Source organism: Oncorhynchus mykiss, chromosome 6 (assembly GCF_057628025.1).
Source record: "Oncorhynchus mykiss isolate SJ-2025 chromosome 6, ASM5762802v1, whole genome shotgun sequence".
NCBI classification, from domain to species: Eukaryota; Metazoa; Chordata; class Actinopteri; order Salmoniformes; family Salmonidae; genus Oncorhynchus; species Oncorhynchus mykiss.
The window spans coordinates 69,747,449-69,769,848 of NC_143027.1; the positions used below are offsets into that span (position 1 = coordinate 69,747,449).

General features: G+C 40.9%; 1 protein-coding gene across 11 annotated transcripts; it reads right to left on the reverse strand.

The window, feature by feature from the left end:
* Positions 1-13,338: 13,338 nt before the first annotated feature.
* On the reverse strand, positions 13,339-21,107 carry irf8 (interferon regulatory factor 8). Of its 11 annotated transcripts, none has more exons than XM_021607481.3 (9): positions 20,637-21,107; positions 20,249-20,422; positions 18,065-18,248; positions 17,177-17,274; positions 16,831-16,939; positions 16,023-16,070; positions 15,506-15,910; positions 15,193-15,308; positions 13,339-14,678 (listed from the first exon to the last, which is right to left on the reverse strand). In XM_021607481.3, the coding sequence occupies exons 2-9, from the start codon at positions 20,420-20,422 to the stop codon at positions 14,481-14,483; spliced, it is 1,332 nt and encodes a 443-aa protein (XP_021463156.3). In that variant the 5' UTR covers positions 20,637-21,107; the 3' UTR covers positions 13,339-14,480. The 11 variants fall into 11 exon arrangements, with proteins under 11 accessions (XP_021463156.3, XP_021463157.3, XP_021463155.3 ...); XM_021607482.3 differs by having other exon boundaries at positions 17,186-17,277; positions 20,637-20,977; XM_021607480.3 differs by having other exon boundaries at positions 17,177-17,277; positions 20,637-20,950.
* Positions 21,108-22,400: the final 1,293 nt, after the last annotated feature.

Sequence of the window (22,400 nt, forward strand, 5' to 3'; positions counted from 1 at the left end):
TTATATTGTTGTCATCTCAACGTTAATAACACAGTATGCTGACCTCAAGACGCTGACCCCATTGTACAGGGTCACATTGATATTGGAACACCTGCCAATTCATTTTAGGTCTCTCCCTCTGCATGCAAGCAGTAAAATTAGATTTTTTAAAAAATATTTAAAAAACACCTTATGGAACAGCGGGGACTGCGAAGCAACACAAACATAGGCACAGACACATGCATACACACACACACACACACACACACACACACACACACACACACACACACACACACACACACACACACACATGATAACATACGCACTATACATACACATGGATTTAGTACTGGAGATATGTGGTGGTGGTGGAGTAGGAGACTGAGGACACACAGTATGTACACACCTTAATTTTGTTGGACCCCAGGAAGTGTAGCTGCTGCTTTGGCAGTGTCTAATGGGATCCATAATAAATACAAATACAAATGTAACTATGGGAATGCTGCAAATCGAATCAAATTGTATTTGTTACATGCGCCGAATACAACAGGTGTAGACCTTACTGTGAAATGCTTATTTACAAGCTACCAATGTCCAATGCGAGTAGGTGACTTCACATCGTGGAGGCACGAAGGAGACCCTATGAGAAGTTTGGCAGGAGACACCTCCTGTGGCCTGTTCACTCTGACCACCCCCGTCTGCTCCTGCTACACCCCACTACACCCCCTTTTACCTCCACGCACCTCAACCTTATAAGACACATTTTCCTGTTTGTGTTTCCTGTGTGATTACAGTAGTTCTTGGAATTATAGAGAGCGAGAGACTGACAGACAGGGGACTGTACAGTAGGGAATGCCCAGATACATGCCACAGCTCTGTATTGGTGGAAACATGCAAACGTGTGCAGTTCTGATTTGACAGTTCTGATTTGACAGTTCTGATTTGAAAGTTCTGATTTGACAGTTCTGATTTGACAGTTCTGATTTGAAAGTTCTGATTTGACAGTTCTGATTTTAAAGTTCTGATTTGACAGTTCTGATTTGACAGTTCTGATTTTAAAGTTCTGATTTGACAGTTCTGATTTGACAGTTCTGATTTGAAAGTTCTGATTTGACAGTTCTGATTTGACAGTTCTGATTTGAAAGTTCTGATTTGACAGTTCTGATTTGACAGTTCTGATTTGACAGTTCTGATTTGACAGTTCTGATTTGAAAGTTCTGATTTGACAGTTCTGATTTGACAGTTCTGATTTGAAAGTTCTGATTTGACAGTTCTGATTTGACAGTTCTGATTTGACAGTTCTGATTTGACAGTTTAAGGGAAACTGCCCGTCAATCTACTAAACTGTTGCATCATTATGTTAGTGAACTTGATACATGAGCTTGGGGTTTATTATTGAGTTATCAAATGAAGAGTTTATTTCCAAAGCACTATATATCCATTTCAGAAATGTTGGCAAATTAGGTTTATTGTTTAAAAAAATTATGAAAGAGATCGTGTTTTTTGTTTTTTTACTATCTAATCATGGTATGGGGTTGTTCAATGACATGATATGTTTAAAATCGATAATTTTAGAGTGACAAATAATCATGTTTTTTTTGCAAAAAGCTGTATATCTGCCTGACTCTCAGAGAAATAAGTAGTACTGCTAGGTTTACACAGTCAAATGGAAAGAAATATGTTTAAAACATGTATTAAGAACTGTACAAATGATACATTTGTGACATCAATATTAATTTTAATATATATATATATATATATATATTCAATAAAGTAATATGAGATCTGTATGTAAAACATTTACATTTGTCATTTTAGTAATTTAGCAGATGCTGTTATCCAGAGCAACTTACAGTTAATTAATTCCTCTTAAGATAGCTACAGCACATGAGACAAGCACATATCAGAGTCAAATATACAGGATAAAATGGATATATAGCATTTTGCAAAAGAACACATTTGAATTCACATCTAAAATCTGTGAATTAAAACATCAGAAAAATTGGTGGATATAGTGTTTTGGAAATAAACTCGTCAAATACGGAGTTGTATTTTAGTTTGACCCTATGCCACTAATCCTGTATGTTTTGGGATATAAATAACGCTGTTGAGTAAACTACTGAATAATTGTTCCTCTTCAAGAAACTGCTGCATTGGTCACAAGTGTATCGGGTGCTGCTCACTCTAAGACTGTTTTCATGGAAAAGAAAATAATCAACTTTGTTAAACAGATAACAAATAAGTGAAAAGATAGCATCTGTTTGTTCTGAAGGAATCATTTTGGGAAATCAGGGAATGTAATGTATTGTGTGGTTTGTGTCAGGAGCAAAGTTATCATGGACGGCATACTGCAGCTGTGTCCAGGTCTGAACGAACTAGCGATAGGAAGATTAACAGTAGATTTGATCTACTAAAGCCTTTTCTCTCTCAAATACTGTTATTATTAAATAACTTACATAATATTCTGAATTTGATTTTCATTAACTAAGTAATAGTGCTATTTATTCAGTAAATGTACTAATTTAATTCAGTAAATGAGACATAATAGACTAGTTACATCTTTAAAGTTTCCATACTTGACCCATTATTTATACATTTTGCAGGTAATGAAATAGCAATAATTTTCTGATATTAAAATGAAAACACATTTGCTCTGTAAATATGCAACTTGAAAACACAGAAGTAAAAAACAGAAGTGAAAGCAGAAAATCCCTCCGTATTTCAACATAGGTAAATAACCATGGCTAATGCTGTGCAATGGTTATTTTCATTTTAGTCACATGATTTGTCTCACACAATATTTCATTTGTCTTTGCAACAAAGTACATTACCGAGGACTACTGTACATTTCCGGGAGGTTTCCTGCACACAGATTAAGCCTAATTCTGGAATGAAAAGCACGTTCAATGGAAATCCTCCACTGTGTTAGCTTTTTAGTCAAAGACTCGTCCTAATCTGTGTCTGGGAAACCGGCCCTTTGTGTTTCATGTCTGGACTCAATAAGAAGTAATCCTGAGTAGCACCACTAGAGGGAGATGTGGTAACATAAACTGATGGTGGATTCGCTGGACTGGCTCGCGTTTATTACAGAGTTGAATAGGGCAGAGAATTACCAAGGTCACTTAGGCTTTACCAAGGTGTATGGAAATAGCATTCGTACTGTACCCCATTCACTTGTTTTCCTCTTTCACAAGCTATCCTTCGCTTGTTTCGTATCTTTGAAAGATTCCCCATAGCATTGCCGGTAGTTCTTCTTGGTTCTTCTTGGTTACATAACAATGTTTATCCTCTACAGCTAGTGTAGCCTTCACTAGCATGGTTAGCCAGCCATAGGGGATGTGCTTCAGTGAGCTCTACAGCTCTGTGTTACCTTCCCCTCAAGCCCCAGTGTGGTGCATGTTAGACTAACATGCAAATGAGCAGACAGAAATACACTTTCCCCGCTCACCTGGCTGCTGTTTATAACCATGCAAATGACTGCATGTTACCCTGCCAGGCTGTCGATGAGACTGTGTTTACTGGGAGATTATTTTAGCTCAGTGTTTGTTACGTTTGTGAACCATGACGTTGATATTCTTCATGGGTGGCAGGCTGAATGGTGGCTGTCAAGATCTTGTTAGCATGAAAACCTTCCAGATTGTTATCATGTGTGGTTATTCTTTAATTCTTATCAGAAAAGTTCCCAGGTCCCTTCCAGATTGTTATCATGTGTGGTTATTCTTTAATTCTTATCAGAAAAGATCGCAGGTCCCTTCCAGATTGTTATCATGTGTGGTTATTCTTTCATTCTTATCAGAAACGTTCCCAGGTCCCTTTTTTGTTTTCTCGTAATGATCGTTGATTACAGAAAAGTGTCCTACATACTAAATAGTAGCCTAAATGTATTTACATCTACAACAGAATATTTTGCAACCATTAATTAGCTAGTGATGTGTTTACATTACATCCAACCAATTCTTACTTTTCAATCAAAATACATCAGGATATTACACATTGCAAGATATACAACCTTTGTTCAAATGTGTTTACATAATAGGTGGCTCTTGTTCAGGTTCCGGTCGACCTCAGAGAGGGAAGCGTGTCCTACACACATGCATTCTGCAGTCAACAGACAACCCTGTAGCCCTGTAGCTGAGGTTGGACCACATGCACGTCCAGCTGCACTCCAACCGTTATAGACCGACTTTTATTCATATCCATCCCAGCAGCACCTGTGGCCTGGGCAGGCGGTTTTTCCTCAGTAAGAGGTTGTGTAATCACGGTAACATATCTGGGGTCTGACGTGGTGGTTTCACCTCCAAAATGTTGTTCCTCTATCATACATGACAGGGTTGGATCATTCCATTTTGAAGAAAACATATATATCAACATTAGTTTCAGAGGGTATAATGTGCATAACTTATGCTTATAAATGTTTGCTTTATGTTTTAGATTTCTTGGAATTGTGCTAAATGTGCTAAAGTCTTTAAGTGCAGGTCTGCAGGAAGTTATTTCCACCTCCTTGTTATCAACTAGCTTTTAATTCCTTCACAAAGCTGTGACCTCAGTCACCAAGACACTTGTGATTCACACATCGTAATGCTGCTTATTTACAACCTATTCTATAGAGAGAAATATGAATGGCCTCTTTTTGTAGGCACTAACTCCGCCCTGGTTCATTGGACAAAACCTATGGGAAAATGAATGGCGTTTTTGTAGGGGTTTTTGATAAACGCCGAAAATAAGGTCTGTGGTAAACACAGGCTTAGCAAATGGTATATATTTTGCTCTATGAGATCATCTTCATCAGCTAACGTCACATTCTGTGAATTTTGAAGCATTTATGTAATAAAAAAAAGCATTTATGTTAACTGACTGATATTATGTCATTGAACAAAATGTAGAAGATCTCCTACGCCTGTGTTAACCTCAGACCTTATTTTAGGGATTTTATCCCTAAACTCTATTCCTTCCCTATTCATTTTCCCCATAGGAATGGATGAACAAACCAGAGTCAACTCATTTACGTTTTTTAGGACTACAAGCTATGAGAGCAATATACATATCATATACAGTACCAGTCAAAAGTTTTGACGCACATACTCATTCAAGGGATTTTACTGTTTTGTACATTGTATAAAATAGTGAAGACATCAAAACTATGAAATAACACATATGGAATCATGTAGTAAGCAAAAAAGTGTTTAACAAATTAAAATATATTTGAGATTTGAGATTCTTCAAAGTAGCCACCATTTGCCTTGATGACAGCTTTGCATAATCTTGGCATTAACTCAACCAGCTTCACCTGGAATGTTTTTCCAACAGTCTTGAAGGAGTTCCCACATATACTAAGTACTTGTTGGCTGCTTTTCCTTCACTCTGCGGTCCAACTCATCCCAAACAATCTCAATTGGGTTGAGGTTGGGTGATTGTTGATTCCAGGTCATCTGATGCAGCACTCCATCACTCTAATTATTGGTAAAATAGTCCTTACACAACCTGGAGGTGTGTTGGGTCATTGTCCTGTTGAAAAACAAATGATAGTCCCAAACCAGATGGGATGGTGTATCACTGCAGAATGCTGTGTTAGCCATGCTGGTTAAGTGTGCCTTGAATTCAAAATAAATCACAGACAGCGTCACCAGCAAGACACCCCCACACCATCACACCTCCTCCTCCATGCTTCACTGTGGGAACCACACATGCAGAGATCATCCATTCAACTTCTCTGCGTCTCACAAAGACGAAAACCAAAAATCTCAAATTTGCACTCATTAGACCAAAGGACAGATTTCCACTGGTCTAATGTTCATTGCTCGTGTTTCAGGGCTCAAGCAAGTCTCTTCTTCTTATTGGTGTCTTTTAGCAATTCGACCATGAAGGCCTGATTCACGCAGTCTCGTCTGAACTGTTGATGTTGAGATGTGTCTGTTACTTGAACTCTGTGAAGCATTTATTTGGGCTGCAATTTCTGAGACTGGTAACTCTAATGAACTTATCCTCTGCAGCAAAGGAAACTCTGGGTCTTCCTTTCCTGAGGCGATCCTCATGAGAGCTAGTTTCATTATAGAGCTTGATGGTTTTTGCGACTGATTGACTGACCTTCATGTCTTAAAGTAATGATGGACTGTCATTTCTCTTTGCTTATTTGAGCTGTTCTTGTCATAATATGGACTATCTTCTGTATACCTCCCCTACCTTGACACAACACAACTGATTAGCTCAAACGCATTCAGAAAGAAAGAAATTCCACAAATTAACCTGTTAACTGAAATGCATTCCAGGTGACTACCTCATGAAGCTGGTTGAGCGAATGCCAAGAGTGTGCAAAGCTGTTATCAAGGCAAAGGGTGGCTACTTTGAAGAATCTAAAATATAAAATATATTTTGATTTGTTTAAAACCATTTTGGTTACTACATGATTCCATTTACGTTATTTCATAGTTTTGATGTCTTCACTATTATTATTATTCTACAATGTAGAAAATAGTAAAAATAAAGAAAAACCCTTGAATGAGTAAGTGTGTCCAAACTTTTGACAGGTACGGTATACTTCAGCTATTCTCATCTCAGGTGCTTTTCTGTGTCTCTCACCTATCAGAACCCTATGACTGTCACCTGTCTTTGAGCTGGCCAACCACATCCTGTCCCCTGACACACACACACACACACAATCCAGTGAGCACTGAGCCGTTTGAGATGGCCTGGGTCAGAGCGGCAGGTTGGAGCAGAAATCCCCTGTACTGTGACCCTGTAATCACTGTGGCAGCCCCCATACTCTCCCTTGGGACTGACACCCCACCCCACTCTACATCACCACCACCCACCCCCTATTACCCTGCTGACACTGTAAGTTTTGTTTCATCCGAATTCAGCCGAATGCGAACAGAAGAGAAAAGGGTCAACCTAGGACTCAAGTTTTTTTTTAAACTATTTAAAAGTTGTCTATATTTCAATGGAGAACAATTCCTGTTCAGCAATGTCCTCTCGATGTGTACAGACACCTCCCCGACACACAATTTCCCCTTTCACTTCTATATGTAGTATTTTCTATATGAGTATAATCTATGTGCTCCAGCCAGGGTCTTTGACTCCTTGACCACTTTCTGTCTCTGGCTCCAATGCTCTGTATCTTCTTCCTCTTTTCTATAGGGAAGTTGCATACTGCTCAGTCGGATTCTCTCCGGTCCACATGCTCTTCCTGTCCAGGCCAGGGCCAGATGAGGAGGTCACAGATCACCCCTCCGGACAGGAACACCAGATGCTGCAACTCTCAACTGACTTTACACAGTGAGAGCTCTATGTATTTTATGTTCTATGGACTTTAAACTGGGATCTGTACGTGCATGTTAGCTGGTAGGAGATGGATACAGTGTGTTTTATGTACTGTATACCTTTAGGGCTTTTCAGTTAAAAAAGGTTCAAACAAAATAAATACAATTAATACCTATTAATAGACAGCCTACTGTATACATTTCTCACTCATATTAAAGGATGTTCAACACACGCACAGTATGTGTTTTCAGCTGGTCTTATCTAACTCATTATTTCTAACATTAAAGCTTACTAATAAACTTCCTATGGGTACAGCCCCCTGTAGAGGCTGGTTACTCATGGGCTCAGACCCACTGGCTTATAGCAGATCACCATGCGCAATGCCAAGAGTTGGCTGGAGTGGTGTAAACTTGCCGCCATTGGATTCTGGAGCAGAGGAAACACGTTATCTGGAGTGATGAATCACACTTCACCATCTGGCAGACGGACAGACGATTCTGGATTTAACGGATGGCATAAGAACGCTACCTGCCCCAATGGATAGTGCCAACTGTACAGTTTGGTGGAGGATGAATAATGGTCTGGGGGTGTTTTTTGTGGTTCGGGCTAGGCCACTTAGTTCCAGTGAAGGGAATATTAACGCTACAGCATACAATGACATTCTAAACAATTCTGTGCTACCAACTTTGTGGCAACAGTTTGGGTAAGGCCCTTTCCTGTTTCAGCATGACAATGCCCCGGCGCACAAAGCGATGTCCATACAGAAATGGTTTGTCGAGATCGGTGTGGAAGAACTTGACTGGCCTGCACAGAGCCCTGACCTCAACCCCATCAAACACCTTTGGGATGAATTGGAACGCTAACTGCCGGCCAGGCCTAATTTCCCAACATCAGTGCCCGACCTCACAAATGCTCTTGTGGCTGAATTGAAGACCACGTGTAACCACGCCAACCCAGGACCTCCACATCCGGCTTCATCACCTGCAGGATTGTCTGACACCAGCCACTCGGACAGCTGTTTGCACAACCAAAGAATTTCTGCACGAACTCTCATAAACCGTCTCAGGGAAGCTCATCTGTCCCAGTTCTTCCTGTCCCAGTTCTTCCATGCATACACACCAGACATGTCAACCATTGAGCATGTTTGGGATGCTCTGGATCGAAGTACAGTACCAGTCAAAAGTTTGGACACACCTACTCATTCAAGCGTTTTCCTTCATTTTTACTATTTTTTAAATTGTAGAATAATAGTGAAGACATTACAACTATAAAATAACACATGGAATCAAAATATATTTTACATTTGAGATTCTTCATAGTAGCCACCCTTTGTTTTATGGCAGCTTTGCACACTCTTGGCATTCTCTCAACCAGCTTCATGAGGAATGCATTTCAATTAACAGGTGTGCCTTGTTAAAAGTTAATTTGTGGAATTTCTTTCCTTCTGAATGCTTTTCAGCCAATCAGAAGATAGCCATCTTTGGTCCATATTATGGCATGAACAGCTCAAATAAGCAAAGAGAAACAACAGTCCATCATTACTTTAAGACATGAAGGTCAGTCAATATGGAACATTTCAATAACTTTGAACGTTTCTTCAAGTGTAGTCACAAAATACGTCAAGCGCTATGATGAAACTGGCTCTCATGAGGATCTCCACAGGATAAGAAGACCCTGCTGCTCAGATTGCAGCCCAAATAAATGCTTCACAGAGTTCAAGTAACAGACACATCTCAACATCAACTGTTCAGAGGAGACTGTGTGAATCAGGCCTTCACGGTCAAATTGCTGCAAAGAAACCACTACTAAAGGACATCAATAAGAAGACCTTTGGTCTGATGAGTCCAAATGTGAGATTTTTGATTCCAACTGCCATGTCTTTGTGAGACACACCTCCAGTTTGTGTAAGGGCTATTTTACCAATAATTAGAGTGATGGAATGCTGCATCAGATGACCTGGCCTCCACAATCACCCAACCTCAACCCAATTGATGGTTTGGGATGAGTTGGACTACAGAGTGAAGGAAAAGCAGCCAACAAGTGCTCAGCATATGTGGGAACTCCTTCAAGATTGTTGGAAAAGTATTCCAGGTGAAGCTGTTTGAGAGAATGCCAAGAGTGTGCAAAGCTGTCATCAAGGCAAATGGTGGCTACTTTGAAAAATCTCAAATATAAAATATATTTGGATTTGTTTAACACCATTTTTACACATTAGTAAAAATAAAGAAAAACCTGTGAATGAGTAGGTGTGTCCAAACTTTTGACTAGTACTGTATGTGTTCCAGTTCCCTCCAATATCCTGCACCTTTGCACAGCCATTGAAGAGAAGTGGGACAACATTCAACAAGCCACAATCAACAGCCTGATCAACTCGATGGAGGAGATGTGTCGCGCTGCGTGAGGCAAATGGTGTTCACTCCAGATACTGACTGGTTTTCGGATCCACGTCCCTACCTTTTAAAAAAAGGTATCTGTGACCAACAGATGCATATCTTTATTCCCTGTCATTTGAAATCCATAGATCACAACCTAATGAATTTATTTAAATTGACTGATTTCCTTATATGAACTGTAACTCATTCATAAAATGTAGAGATAGGTGTGAGATAAAGGACGCATTGACCCCCAGAACTTGTGGCTCCTCCGTCTTGCAGGGACCCCTCCCAGAGGGGCTTGGTGGTGGGTTTGGGGTCAGAGGGACCTAAGTGAACCGATACTGATTAGAGGAAACAACCCTGGACTGCCGGCCAATGTGTGTGTGTGTGTGTTTGTGGTTTGTGTGCATGCATGTGGGTGTGTGTGTGTGTTTGTGTGGGTGCGGTCAGGTGTCTATCCTCCAGGTTCCAGGAAGTGGGTTCCCTCTCCACCTGTCTCTCCACCCCTCAGTGTTCTCACTGCTCTCCCAGTTCCTCTCTTGTTGACTATTCTCATCTCACACATGCATGTCTCTAACCCCACTCCTCCCCAGAGACACAAGAGACTCCCAGCTCACTCTGATTGCATAATAAAGATCCTTTTCTTAGGAAATCACAGGTTCTAGCATAATAGTACATTTTGTTGTTTTGTGTATGTCTTGGTTATGCTTCTGCTTCTCACTTGGTATTTACTTTGTCAAATGTTTTTTCTAACCTTTATTGTAACAGGAAGTGATGATGAGACCAACCTCTCTTTCACTGATGAGCCTTGTACACAAATCAATACACATCAATATACTCCCGAGAGGCGCAGTGGTCTAAGACACTGCATCTAAGTGCTAGAGGCATAACTACAGACACTGGTTTGATTCCAGGCTGTATCACAACCTTCCATAGGGCGGCACACAATTTGCCCAGAGTCGTTAGGGTTTTGCCGGGTTAGGCCGTTGTTGTAAATAATAATTTGTTCTTAACTGACTTGCCTAGTTAAATAAAGGTTAAATAAATAAACATCAATACACGAAAAGCTAAACACAATCATAGAATCATTCTTCAGTAAAAAGGTCCCACAATCATCCTTTTGAAATGCCCTAAAGGCACCAATTCATCCTCCTTTAGAGATCCTTGGAGATCATTCCACAAGTAATGTGCAAAAAAACTAAAACTCAGATTTACCTAAATCAGTAGAGATGGAATGGATCTCCAGATTTAGCAATCCCTGAGACTGGGTCTGATACCTGTACATCTGGAAGTAAAAAATGAAGTAATGTATGTAGGAAGTTTATAAAGGAGGGCTTTAAAGGAGTGCTATATAAACAAAATAATCACATAACAATTGAACAAAATAATGATATAATTGAAACAGGCAGTAGAAAATACCATTTCTTAAAAAGGTTAAGTGGGAATGCACCTGTATATCTCACCAAGACCTTTGAACTTTAAGTCATCATCTATTTGGGTGGGGCAGCTAAAGCATCATCAACAACAACTGTCAATCTTTAATCTGGTTTGTATTTACTGTATGTCCCTTATTTACAGAAATTCACACAGTCTTTCTCCACAATCTTCTGTCCCGGGTTTCTGTTGCCTGCAGGATTCACATGACACAGTATCATCCAATCATCAGCACTGATACAGTAACTTAATAACAGTAGTCACAATACAGTATTCAAAATGCATCTCAATACAGTTTAGAAAGTGAAATACATATACCGAAGATAGTAAGACTATACAAACATGTATAATATTGAACACAAGTGAGAGAAGAAAACAAAGTGTTTGCCACTAGATATGACTCCATCCATGGCTTTATCATGCATTGTTTCCTGTAAATGTTGTCTTTCTCCAAAGAAAGACAAACAAAAATGATGTTTCAGAGTCTCATATGTGGCCTAGTTACGTATAACTGAATGAATGCAATTCAATGAATGCAAATAAATGGAAAACATGGCAGTACAGAAAATCCTACTTTCATGTTCTGCTTTTACATACAACTGTGCTCACATAGGAAAAAGGGCATATTTTTATTTCCTGTGTTTTCGAGTGTCAATGGTGAATGTGATGAAAGAAGATGAGGGGATTCACAGACCAAAACAGTGTGAGGGAAGAGGAGGGGGGGGGGGGGTCATTGCTGACTATACAGCCCAGTTCAGAGACATCTTTACATTCTAAGAGAAGTCAGCAACAAATTCAGCCACAAAACCAGAAAGAGAAAAAGCAGATTTTCAAGGAAATACTTTGGAGAATAGTAATTCCTCTTTATTTAATATTTCATTTCTTTGATGGTTCTAGTTAGTTCGTGAGAGGCTGAAGTGTATGTCAGTGTCTCTAGATCTGGCATAATGCATGTGTAGAGACCATTACATTCAATTACTACTCTAGTGTCTGTATGCTACCACCAGAGCCGCTGATGTTGAATGTAAGTCTTGCTTTTTTATGATAATTTATTGTGGGAAACCTCAGACGCCACAAGGCAGTGTTGCAACAGGAGACACCACACTGCAGACACTGCAACTATAGACAGAAAATCGAAGCTTGTGCTTCGTGCATAAGTGCACTCTAACACCCCCATAACCAACTTTTCTCATTATAACTAGGGACAGCAGTTTTTCCTGACCACTTGATCTGACCAGGAAGTCTGAGTTATTAGGCCTAGGGTTTGTCCTGCTCAGATCACATAAGTAGAGGCAATAGACCCAATTCTATTCTTCTGAATATTAGAGACACAGGGGGTTAAATTAGCCTAGTCTCAGACAGATCTTATTTGGGGGGTAGACTTGGTTTCCTGTGAAAGTTTCTGACGGCTTGCAGTCAGTTCCTGCTTGTTGAAACCCTGTGGAGGGGGTCTGACAGATGTGTAACACCTCTACATGTCTCTGGACAACAACGGGCGCACGCACACACACACACACACACACACACACACACACACACACACACACACACACACACACACACACACACACACACACACACACACACACACACACACACACACACACACACACATACACAAAAATGTATCCGAGCCAGCCCAGTACAGTTCTTGTCAGCCCTGTAGTGTTAATCAGGCACAAGTCAAGTGAAATATATTACCTAGACTGTTTGTGATGAGAGTGTGCATGTGCGGCTTGTTAGCAATGTTTTGTAGCTGAATTCCAAATAAGTAACTGCTGAGTGACCTGAGAACTCTAATCTGTGTGGGTGTGAAGTGGGCATGTTTGTGTAGGTTGTTCTTCTGTACTTTAGCAGTTTCTCATGATTTGAGATGGGAGAATAGCCCATTCTTTAGAAGTTACCAGCAATGAGATGAACAATAAATGAATTCCCCACAGAGGGAATGGGGAGATCACAAAGACCTTTGTCTCTCTTCTTCTGCCCTCGCCCTCCTTTCTCCATCAGCCATGTCTTACTCACTGGGGATGTCCTAGACACTAGTTTCCCTCATATATGGTCCGTCCTCTCTATGGTTTCTGAAAATGTTGGCTGTTGTTCCATCACTAGTAAACTCATTCCCTCCCTCAGACACACGTGATTTCACTTGTGGGATGTATGGTGACGGGTGCTACTACCATGGAACTGAGAGTCTATGGTGGCTAGTATGGGTACACCTCTGGAAAAATGATTTTTTTAGGCCGCCTGCGTCTTTCAAAGTATTCAATGAAATACACACACAGGAAAATGATGTCATTTTACCATTTATTCTGGTTTATTGTGTGCTGAATAGTTTTAGCTGTGGTTTTCAAGCCATCACCAAAGACTCAATCAAAGATATGTTCAGTAAGTGACTTCATAGATATTGTTGTATAACAGCTCATAAATAAAATACAAGCCAAATGAACAGATTCACTGAAAAGTTTGATATTCATTTCAAAGTTTGACAAATGAATTCAGAGAGTGTAAAACAGTGGGCAGAATAGGATAGTAAAACCTATCTATATCAAATACAATCCAAGCAATCATGTTGCTGTTAAAATCTCTCATACGGTATAAGAAAAACAATTCTACAGTACAAATTGAAAAAAAATTAACGTTTTAAGGAGGTTATACATATAAAGAAAATCAGTAATCTGGTGTACTGGTAGCTAAATGTCCTGCTATAGTGGCCCTTGATTTAACATGTATAAATGTATATACACTTTGACATGATGACTAGTATGGACTATTGGATTGAATATCAATCACATTTTCCATCATAAACAAATACATTAAAAGCAGGTGAGAAATCTGACAAACAAAAGCTAGTCAATTGATAGACACAAATTCTTATATAACATTCAATACTTCAGGGTTTATTCAATCAAATTTACTGCTCCAGTAAACTCACCACATTGTTTAAAAATGAATAGTGATAACCTTGATGATAGTAGGTTTACAAGACAGAATAGTTAAAACCCCTATTTATTCAGAATTATATTAATTACATTTGTACTGTGATTGGATTGGTATATGTGGTATACTTCCTGGGGTGGTATATTTGATGAGTAAACCCTTTAATACCTTTACAGCACCATTTGTAATACGGTTGTATAGTACTTCCCTTTCTTGACACACAGTGTCTCTGTAACACCCAAGCTGCATAGCGTTGGGTCCTATCAGTTCACACCTTGCAAGTGTTGGCTTTGTTCTGATCCTCTATCCCATCTCTTTCTCCATTCATCAAAGTATGCCCTCGCTCATTGGCTCTGAAGAATTGAGAAGCATTGCTGTAAGCGAGGGCTAAAAGGTGTGAGAGGCTGAAGTGTATGTTAGTGACGCATTTCACCATATGTCATGTCAGTCCTTTCTTGTTATATCAATGAGGGGGAGTGAAGGAAGGTGCCCTGTTCAGGCGGTGATGGGCATGTTGTCCCTGTAGCAGGCTGCCCTCTGGGGGGCGGTGTAGCTACACAGGTCCTGGTAGATCCGGGCCATCTGCTCCCCGGCATGCAGCTCGTCTGACTGGATCTCCAGGTTAGGACTGCTGTACTGGGAACGACGCATGCTCACTGCATCCAACAGCTGCTGGCAGTTCACTGGAGTGACCTGTGGCCGAGCACAGACAGAGAAAGAAGAAGAGGAGGGGAGAGGGAGAGAAGGAGAGGGGCAACTGTAAGCTCAGTCTGCCAGCTTCTGACAGTAGACTGGAGTGATCTGAACACAACCAGACAGGGAGAGAAGAGAGGTAACTGTTAGCTCAGTTTGTATTTTTATGGTACACTCTTAGAAAAAAAGGTGCTATCTAAAACCTTAAAGGGTTCTTTGACTGTCCCCATAGGAGAACCCTTTGAAGAACCATTTCTAGTTGCAGGTTCCATGTAGAACCTTTTTCTACAGAGGGTTCTACATGGAACCCAGAAGGGTTCTACCTGGAAGCAAAAAGGTTTGGGGACAGCCCAAAAAAACCCTTTGGAACCCTTTTTTCTAAGAGTGTAGTGGTGCCCTTTTGACCAAATCACCGTAAAGACTAAAGTTACCTCTATTTACTCAAACACATTCTGGGACTGTGCAGGGGGGATACCACATGTTTCAGTGATCCAGGGGATATAATCTCTGCTACCTGGACGAGGATAAGTTTGCTCTTGGCTGTGCTGAGGTCATGAAGCTCCTCCCCGAAACACAGGGTCACCATGGGGTCAGGGGCGGGAAGCTGGCCCTCCTGGTACAGCTGGAGAGCTGGGACAAACAAAGCAGACAGAGAAGAGTTTATTACACAGACAGAGACTGCTTCATCATAACTGCACACTGATGAGTAAAGGCATGTACTCCAAAGAGTATATGTCTGTCAGTCAAGAGTACATTAATTCCTGTCCTCTTCAGAGCACAACATCCTAAATCAACAACAAAAACAACATGAGTTCCTTCCTCCTCACCTTCGAAGAATCTTCCTGTGTCAAAAATCTTGACCACAGCATCTCTGTCCAGTTTGCAGGGCCCCCCAGGGCTGTAGTGGGGGCCCAATCCCCCCTGCCCGCTCCAGAACACACGGCTCTGGCACAGCCTCTTGATGAAGATGCCCTCGCGGTTGGCACGGACCAGCACACCCCTCTCCAGGTGGCCCAGGAGCTTGCGAGTGACATGGCGTTGGCGCTCAACCTCGATGAGCTCAGCAGGAGGGAAACGGACGTTCTGCAGGCTGTCTGGGAGACAGTAGGGGGACCTGTGCTGGACCAAGGGAGGCTGACCCGGAGAGATACGACAGCCATCAGCATGAGATGTCACCACACTGTCCATCAGCTTCCCACCATAGAAGAAGTTAATGATCATCTGGGAGAAGGCTGGAAACAGAGGGAGGAAAGTGTTGAGTAAGCCACCGCATTGTCTTCTATTAAGTCTCGCAGAGGAATGCAAATAAATACATCTGTATTTAGAAATACTGAGGAAACATACCGTTATTGAAAGAACCCATCGGCGAGGGATCTTGATGCCCCGGGAAGACTGCAGGGTAATAAAATAAAATAAAGATAACTGACTGTGGTATAGATTTTATCATTTTATATTATATCTATCATGAAATTCAAATGTTACCTTCCTCTTACATATGCAATATGCTCGTTAAGATGCAATGATCTTGAGTGACCGTGAAAAACATCTGACCCCTCTATCATGTCATGATTTGTCATTTCATCAAAAAATACAGCCCGTCAAGCACAACAGACTCACAGGCGGTGTGACCAAGAAAAAAACACCTTAGTCAGCAAAGTGCTGAAGGAAATTAGCAAATCCTTCCCCCTCTAGAATTCTAGAATCATGTAAACAAGCTTGTGTTAGAAGCCATAACTGCAAGGTAGTGTCGCAGAGTTTTGCGTCGTTATATATGCAGTTATTTTTTAATTAATAAATCGCAACTCTCACAAAGGAGGAACCGTAGCCTCATAGAACAACCCACAATAACGGCCATTTTGATACAGGAGTCATAAACATGCAAGTTTCTCTACACATCTTTAAAAAAATTATCATGGAAAACAGCTGACAGATACTTTTAACAAAGGACAATATGATGTATAGGCATTTGATAACTAATTAAATAGATCAGATAATTCACACATATATATATATATATATACATATATATATATATATATATATATATATATATATATATATGTTCCAGTTGCCACTGTATGAAAGTGTTTAAATGGACATGACACCACTGCATGTTGGAGACACTCCACTAGATTGGATGAAAGACCCTTACCACTGGCACTGCCCTGGGACCAGTACTCTGGGCTGGGCTGCATCCTACAGCCATCCTCCTGGGGAGAGTGGCTCCTCTTGACGATGCCAAGGTACTCATCACTGGAAGACTGACAATGGAATGACACACCATGCAATTAGTCTCTAATAACCATACATCAACAATCATACATATAATCACACATATTTAGAAACAGAAGAGGTAAGATAGTTGATAGTGGAGGATAGAGACAGAAAAGGAGAGAACTTGAGCGACAGTAAAACAAGAAAACAGAGAGAGTGAAGTTGGTGAGAAATATAGACAGAGAGAGGAAGGGCAGAAATGGATGGAAAGAAGAAAAGCATACCTGCTTCACCTCTTTGATGAGCTCCTCCAGGTGTGCAGAGCTGCAGTCCATGTCAGTAATGTCACCAGGGCTAGATGTCAAAGCTGCTGCACTTTTACCTGCTGGAGCAGAGGGGACAGCATGGTTGTAAGTATTATTGTCACAGCTATTTTTTATATTTACTACGGAAAAGGCTGATGGTCAAATGTAAATCAAGTCTCAGCAGCAAGCTGTCTTTGTCCAGGTGTCTATGTTTTCAACTCTGATCAAGGCAACGTCCTTCTGCTGAAACATTAGTGACTTTTAATAGATCATTTGGGCATGGACGCAATTGTTTAATTTTATTTTATTTTTTACCCCTTTTTCTCCCCAATTTCATGGTATCCAATTGTTTTAGTAGCTACTATCTTGTATCATCGCTACAACTCCCGTACGGGCTCGGGAGAGACGAAGGTTGAAAGTCATGCGTCCTCCGATACACAACCCAACCAAGCCGCACTGCTTCTTAACACAGCTCGCATCCAACCCGGAAGCCAGCCGCACCAATGTGTCGGAGGAAACACCGTGCACCTGGCAACCTTGGTTAGCGTGCACTGCGCCCGGCCCGCCACAGGAGTCGCTGGTGCGAGATGAGACAAGGATATCCCTACCGGCCAAGCCCTCCCTAACCCGGACGACGCTAGGCCAATTGTGCGTCGCCCCACGGACCTCCCGGTCGCGGCCGGTTGCGACAGAGCCTGGGCGCGAACCCAGAGTCTCTGGTGGCACAGCTGGCGCTGCAGTACAGCGCCCTTAACCACTGCGCCACCCAGGAGGCCCTGCGTGGGCACAATTTGACTACATCCATTCAATGCAGGTGTTTATAATGTTCATTATTCTAATGTCTCCATAGTGTAAATATGAACTCACTCTTCTGCTCCTCCTCGGGGACAATGCGGTACACCTTGTAGGGCTCAGAGATGTCCAGCTGGGACCTGTCTCCCACCTCCTCGAAGTCGGGGCTCTTATTGAGGGCACACCGCAGCCTGGTCTTCCATGTAGCAGGCTCAGCCTTCTCCCCCTCCTTAAACTTCCCCTTAAACACCGCCCAGGCCTGCAGGGAGGGAGCAGGTGCATTAGAACGAGAGCCATAGTAACATACATCCAAAAATAACACATACCTGCTGGTGCTGTCAACAACTTGTTATATTGAAAAAGGTCTGGAACTGAACGAAAGAGATTAGAAAAGTCTGTGATGAAGCCATGCATAGAAGTAATTAGAACCCAACTACTTTGATAGGCAGAATACAATTAATCACATGATAAATACAGGTAGGATACATGAAACAAAAGGTTGAATTGTAATGACATGAAACTGGACAGGTTCTGGTTTAAATGATTTGTTAACTGTTAAGTTATAATTACACAAAGAGAATAGATTTTCAATGTAATCTCACTCTGCTTGACTTCTTATGGCCATGGGCTCTAATTTAGCTGGCTCCAAGGAGGCGCAAGTGTCAAACGCAGATTAGTTTGCAATTTCATCATGTAAAAACTGGTGCACTGGCATTTTCCAGCCATTATGCCAGGTTCGGCAATTTACCTGTCTAACATCAGCTCGCTTGCACTGAGGGCAATATTTGAGGTGTGTCCTTAAATACAAGCGCAAAAGTGACAATTTCATGGAGCGCTAATGGGGAGTTTAATGAGCCACAAAAAGTAGGTCTTAACGGTAACACAGTTGATAATGGCATGGCTTTTGAGAGGTGGCCTTTCCAGGCATGGTGCACAGTGCCCATGGAAGAGAGATGTGCCTTTCATGCCAGCGAATCTCGTATTTAGAAACATTAAAAAAACGATGTTTAATTCAAAAAATGTTTAAAAAATAATCATAGCCTCCCCTTATTCAAGGCCGATTTAGCAGCATTGCACAGATGCATCTTTTTATCCGGGCCATTAGCCAAGTAGCCTAATAAAGGGGTTTTAAACGGTATGCTGAGAGTGCTTAGAAATATTTCGCCCTCATGCTTTCTCACAATTCACATACCTGCATAGTTAATATCGCTTGTTCAAGTATCCATCCTCATCTCCACAGAGTGCATTTAATCTGGTTACCAAAGATACGCTCCTCCAAACGCATGAAAATTATTCAATTAATCAACGGTAGGCCTCGGCTATATTTTGCTTATTGATAACGTGCCTCACACATACAATGCGATTTGTGAGAGCCTAGTATTTTTTATTTTAGATGAAGTGCGATGCGTAAAGATACGTAGGCTATAGGCTATGCTCATTGAAGCCAATTACAACACTGTTGACTGACACCATTCCAAACATAGACTATTGAGCTAACTCATATGTTGTTTTTTTTACTGTTGCTATTACTTATTACTGTAGCATATGCTATTTAATAAGCTGTAGTATAAATCCACAATGGACCAGGACGAGAATAGTCCATGGCCCCAGCCGAATTGGAGTTGATGACAATACAAAGATCATCAATAACCTAGAGAACTCAGACAAATGCATGCATTATTAAGCCATGCAATGTGTTGAGGGGTCAAGCCCTTGTCACACCTACAACTTGTTTATTTATCAAATCCCAGCCCTTTAGCGCCACTGCCAGCTATTGTGCTTATAATTCTGGCTGTGAAAACAGCACAAATGTTTCTGACACACCCCCAGACCAAGAGTTACTGCCAGCACTTAGATTTAGCATTGTGTTAGGTTTGTTAAAATAGAGCCCCATGACTCAAAGATCAACGTATTGTCAATTATGTCATCATACTCTGTAGCCTATTTATGTGCGTTACAGGTGGTGAGAATGTGTTAATAAACCAACAACACGTAATGCACACCTGCTTTATTTGTAGGCGCATACTAAACAATTAATGTGTAGCCTATTTATGCGCGTTACAGGCGGTGAGAATGTTTTTGTAAAACCTACAAAACGTAATTCTCACCTACTCAATTTGTAGGTGCGAAAAAAAGGTTTGTGCTATATGTCTCTCCATAAGTGGTGCAGAAGGCTAAACATATCAGTGATTTAAATATGCTCTCAAATCTACCGCTATCAACAAAATCCTCTTTTGAAATGTATGCCAATGAACCTACCTTGAAGATAGAGGCGTCGACCTCCTGGTTGTAATCCTGCTTCCCAGCATGTTTCCAGGGGATGCGGAACATAGTGCGACTGTCGTCCTCCCAGAGCAGCCCCGGGTACTGGCCGCTCTGGATCTGCTCAACTAGCCACTGTTTCAGCCTCCGACCGCCCGTGTTTACTGACATCTGTCATAAACATTCACAAGACATGTCACTGTATGGGCTGAACGTTTGTTTTAATTTGATACTTGTTTGTGATAATTATGAATTTATTTCAAGAGAGAGAGAGTAAAAAGTCAAACAAGATAAAATTGGTTTATTATTTCAAAACAACTATCTTTTTATATAGCTAACAAGGGACCACTCTTGAAGAGTTTAAACAAAGACAACTAAACCTTACCTTTTATTTTTGTATTGATAAGTCCTTTAGATATCCTTGTGATATCCTTCAAATAGCTTATTGAAGACTATTAAACCCTAACACCAAGACGATGTCTCAGAGGCAATAGAATAAATCTTTACTCGCATAACAGTTTAATCTCTTCTTTCAGATGAATGAAGTATTGACTGCAAGCTGATTGGACAGATGCGTTTCACTTGTATCCAATCGGGTTTAGGAAATACTTATAGATAAACCAATTCGGAAGTCTTGTTCTTGGAAGCATGGGCATTTACAAGAAATCATCTGACAGGAGATATCGTAGTAGGGTCTATGCCACAGTTGGCTACAGACGGCGGGGTATTGAACAATCCTGGATAATAATTAGTCAAGGATAAAGGGAATTTCACCGCGTCATAAAATTACATTTTACTGTAAAGGTCGGTCCAACAGGTATTGTTCCTTCGTCACCCCACTGGTGCAGGTTTTACTACAGCCTAGGCTGCATTCAAACATACTGTAGGTGTAGGCAGAGTGACTTTCATGTTGGCTATGTTGGACAGATATGTACTCTGAAATAGATGAAATTATAAAGTGTTTATCATGTTACCATGTGAATTCGTTTTTATTTCGTGGGAATAAGAGTGTAAAAAAAGAAGACAAAGTATCTAATGCCAACATGCGTATTCATAGCCCTTATACTGAAAGGAATATACACAAAACATTAGGAAAACCTGCTCTTTCCATGACATAGACTGACCAGGTGAAAGCTATGACCCAATTATGATGTTACCTGTTAAATCCACTTCAATCAGTATAGATGAAGGGGAGGAGACAGGTTGAAGAAGGATTTTTAAGCCTTGAGATATGGATTGTATATGTGTGCCATTCAGAGGGTGAATGGGCAAGCAAAAGATGTACAGAACACCATACAAAGAACACCATACCTACTGTGAAGCATGGGGGTGGAAACATCATGCTTTGGGGCTGTTTTTCTGCAAAGGGTCCAGGATGACTGATCCGTGTAAAGGAAATAATGAATGGGGCCATGTATCGTGAGATTTTGAGTGAAAACCTCGTTCCATCAGCAAGGGCATTGAAGATGTGGCTGGGTCTTTCAGCATGACAATGATCCCAAACACACCGCCCAGGCAACGAAGGAGTGGCTTCGTAAGAAGCATTTCAAGGTCCTGGAGTGGCCTAGCCAGTCTCCAGATCTCAACCCCATAGAAAATCTTTGGAGGGAGTTGAAAGTCCGTGTTGCCCAGCAACAGCCCCAAAACATCACTGCTCTAGAGGAGATCTGCATGGAGGAATGGGCCAAAATACCAGCAACAGCGTGTGAAAACCTTGTGAAGACTTACAGAAAATGTTTAACCACTGTCATTGCCAACAAAGTGTATATAACAAAGTATTGAGATAAACTTCTGTTATTGACCAAATACTTATTTTCCTCCATAATTTGCAAATAAATACATAAAAAATCCTACAATGTGATTTTCTGGATTTTTTTTCTCATTTTGTCTGTCATAGTTGAAGTGTACCTATGATGAAAATTACAGGCCTCTCTCATATTTTTAAGTGGGAGAACTTGCACAATTGGTGGCTGACTAAATACTTTTTTGCCCCACTGTACATGCAACTTAAAAGTTAGATCTCACAAAATGTATATTTGAAAACGTTTGGACATCACAGCACCCTTGAGGGAATCTTATTAGTCAGAAAAGGGATGTTCATATGATCGGGAAGATATACAAAACCTTGCAGAGAGCATATCCAACTGAC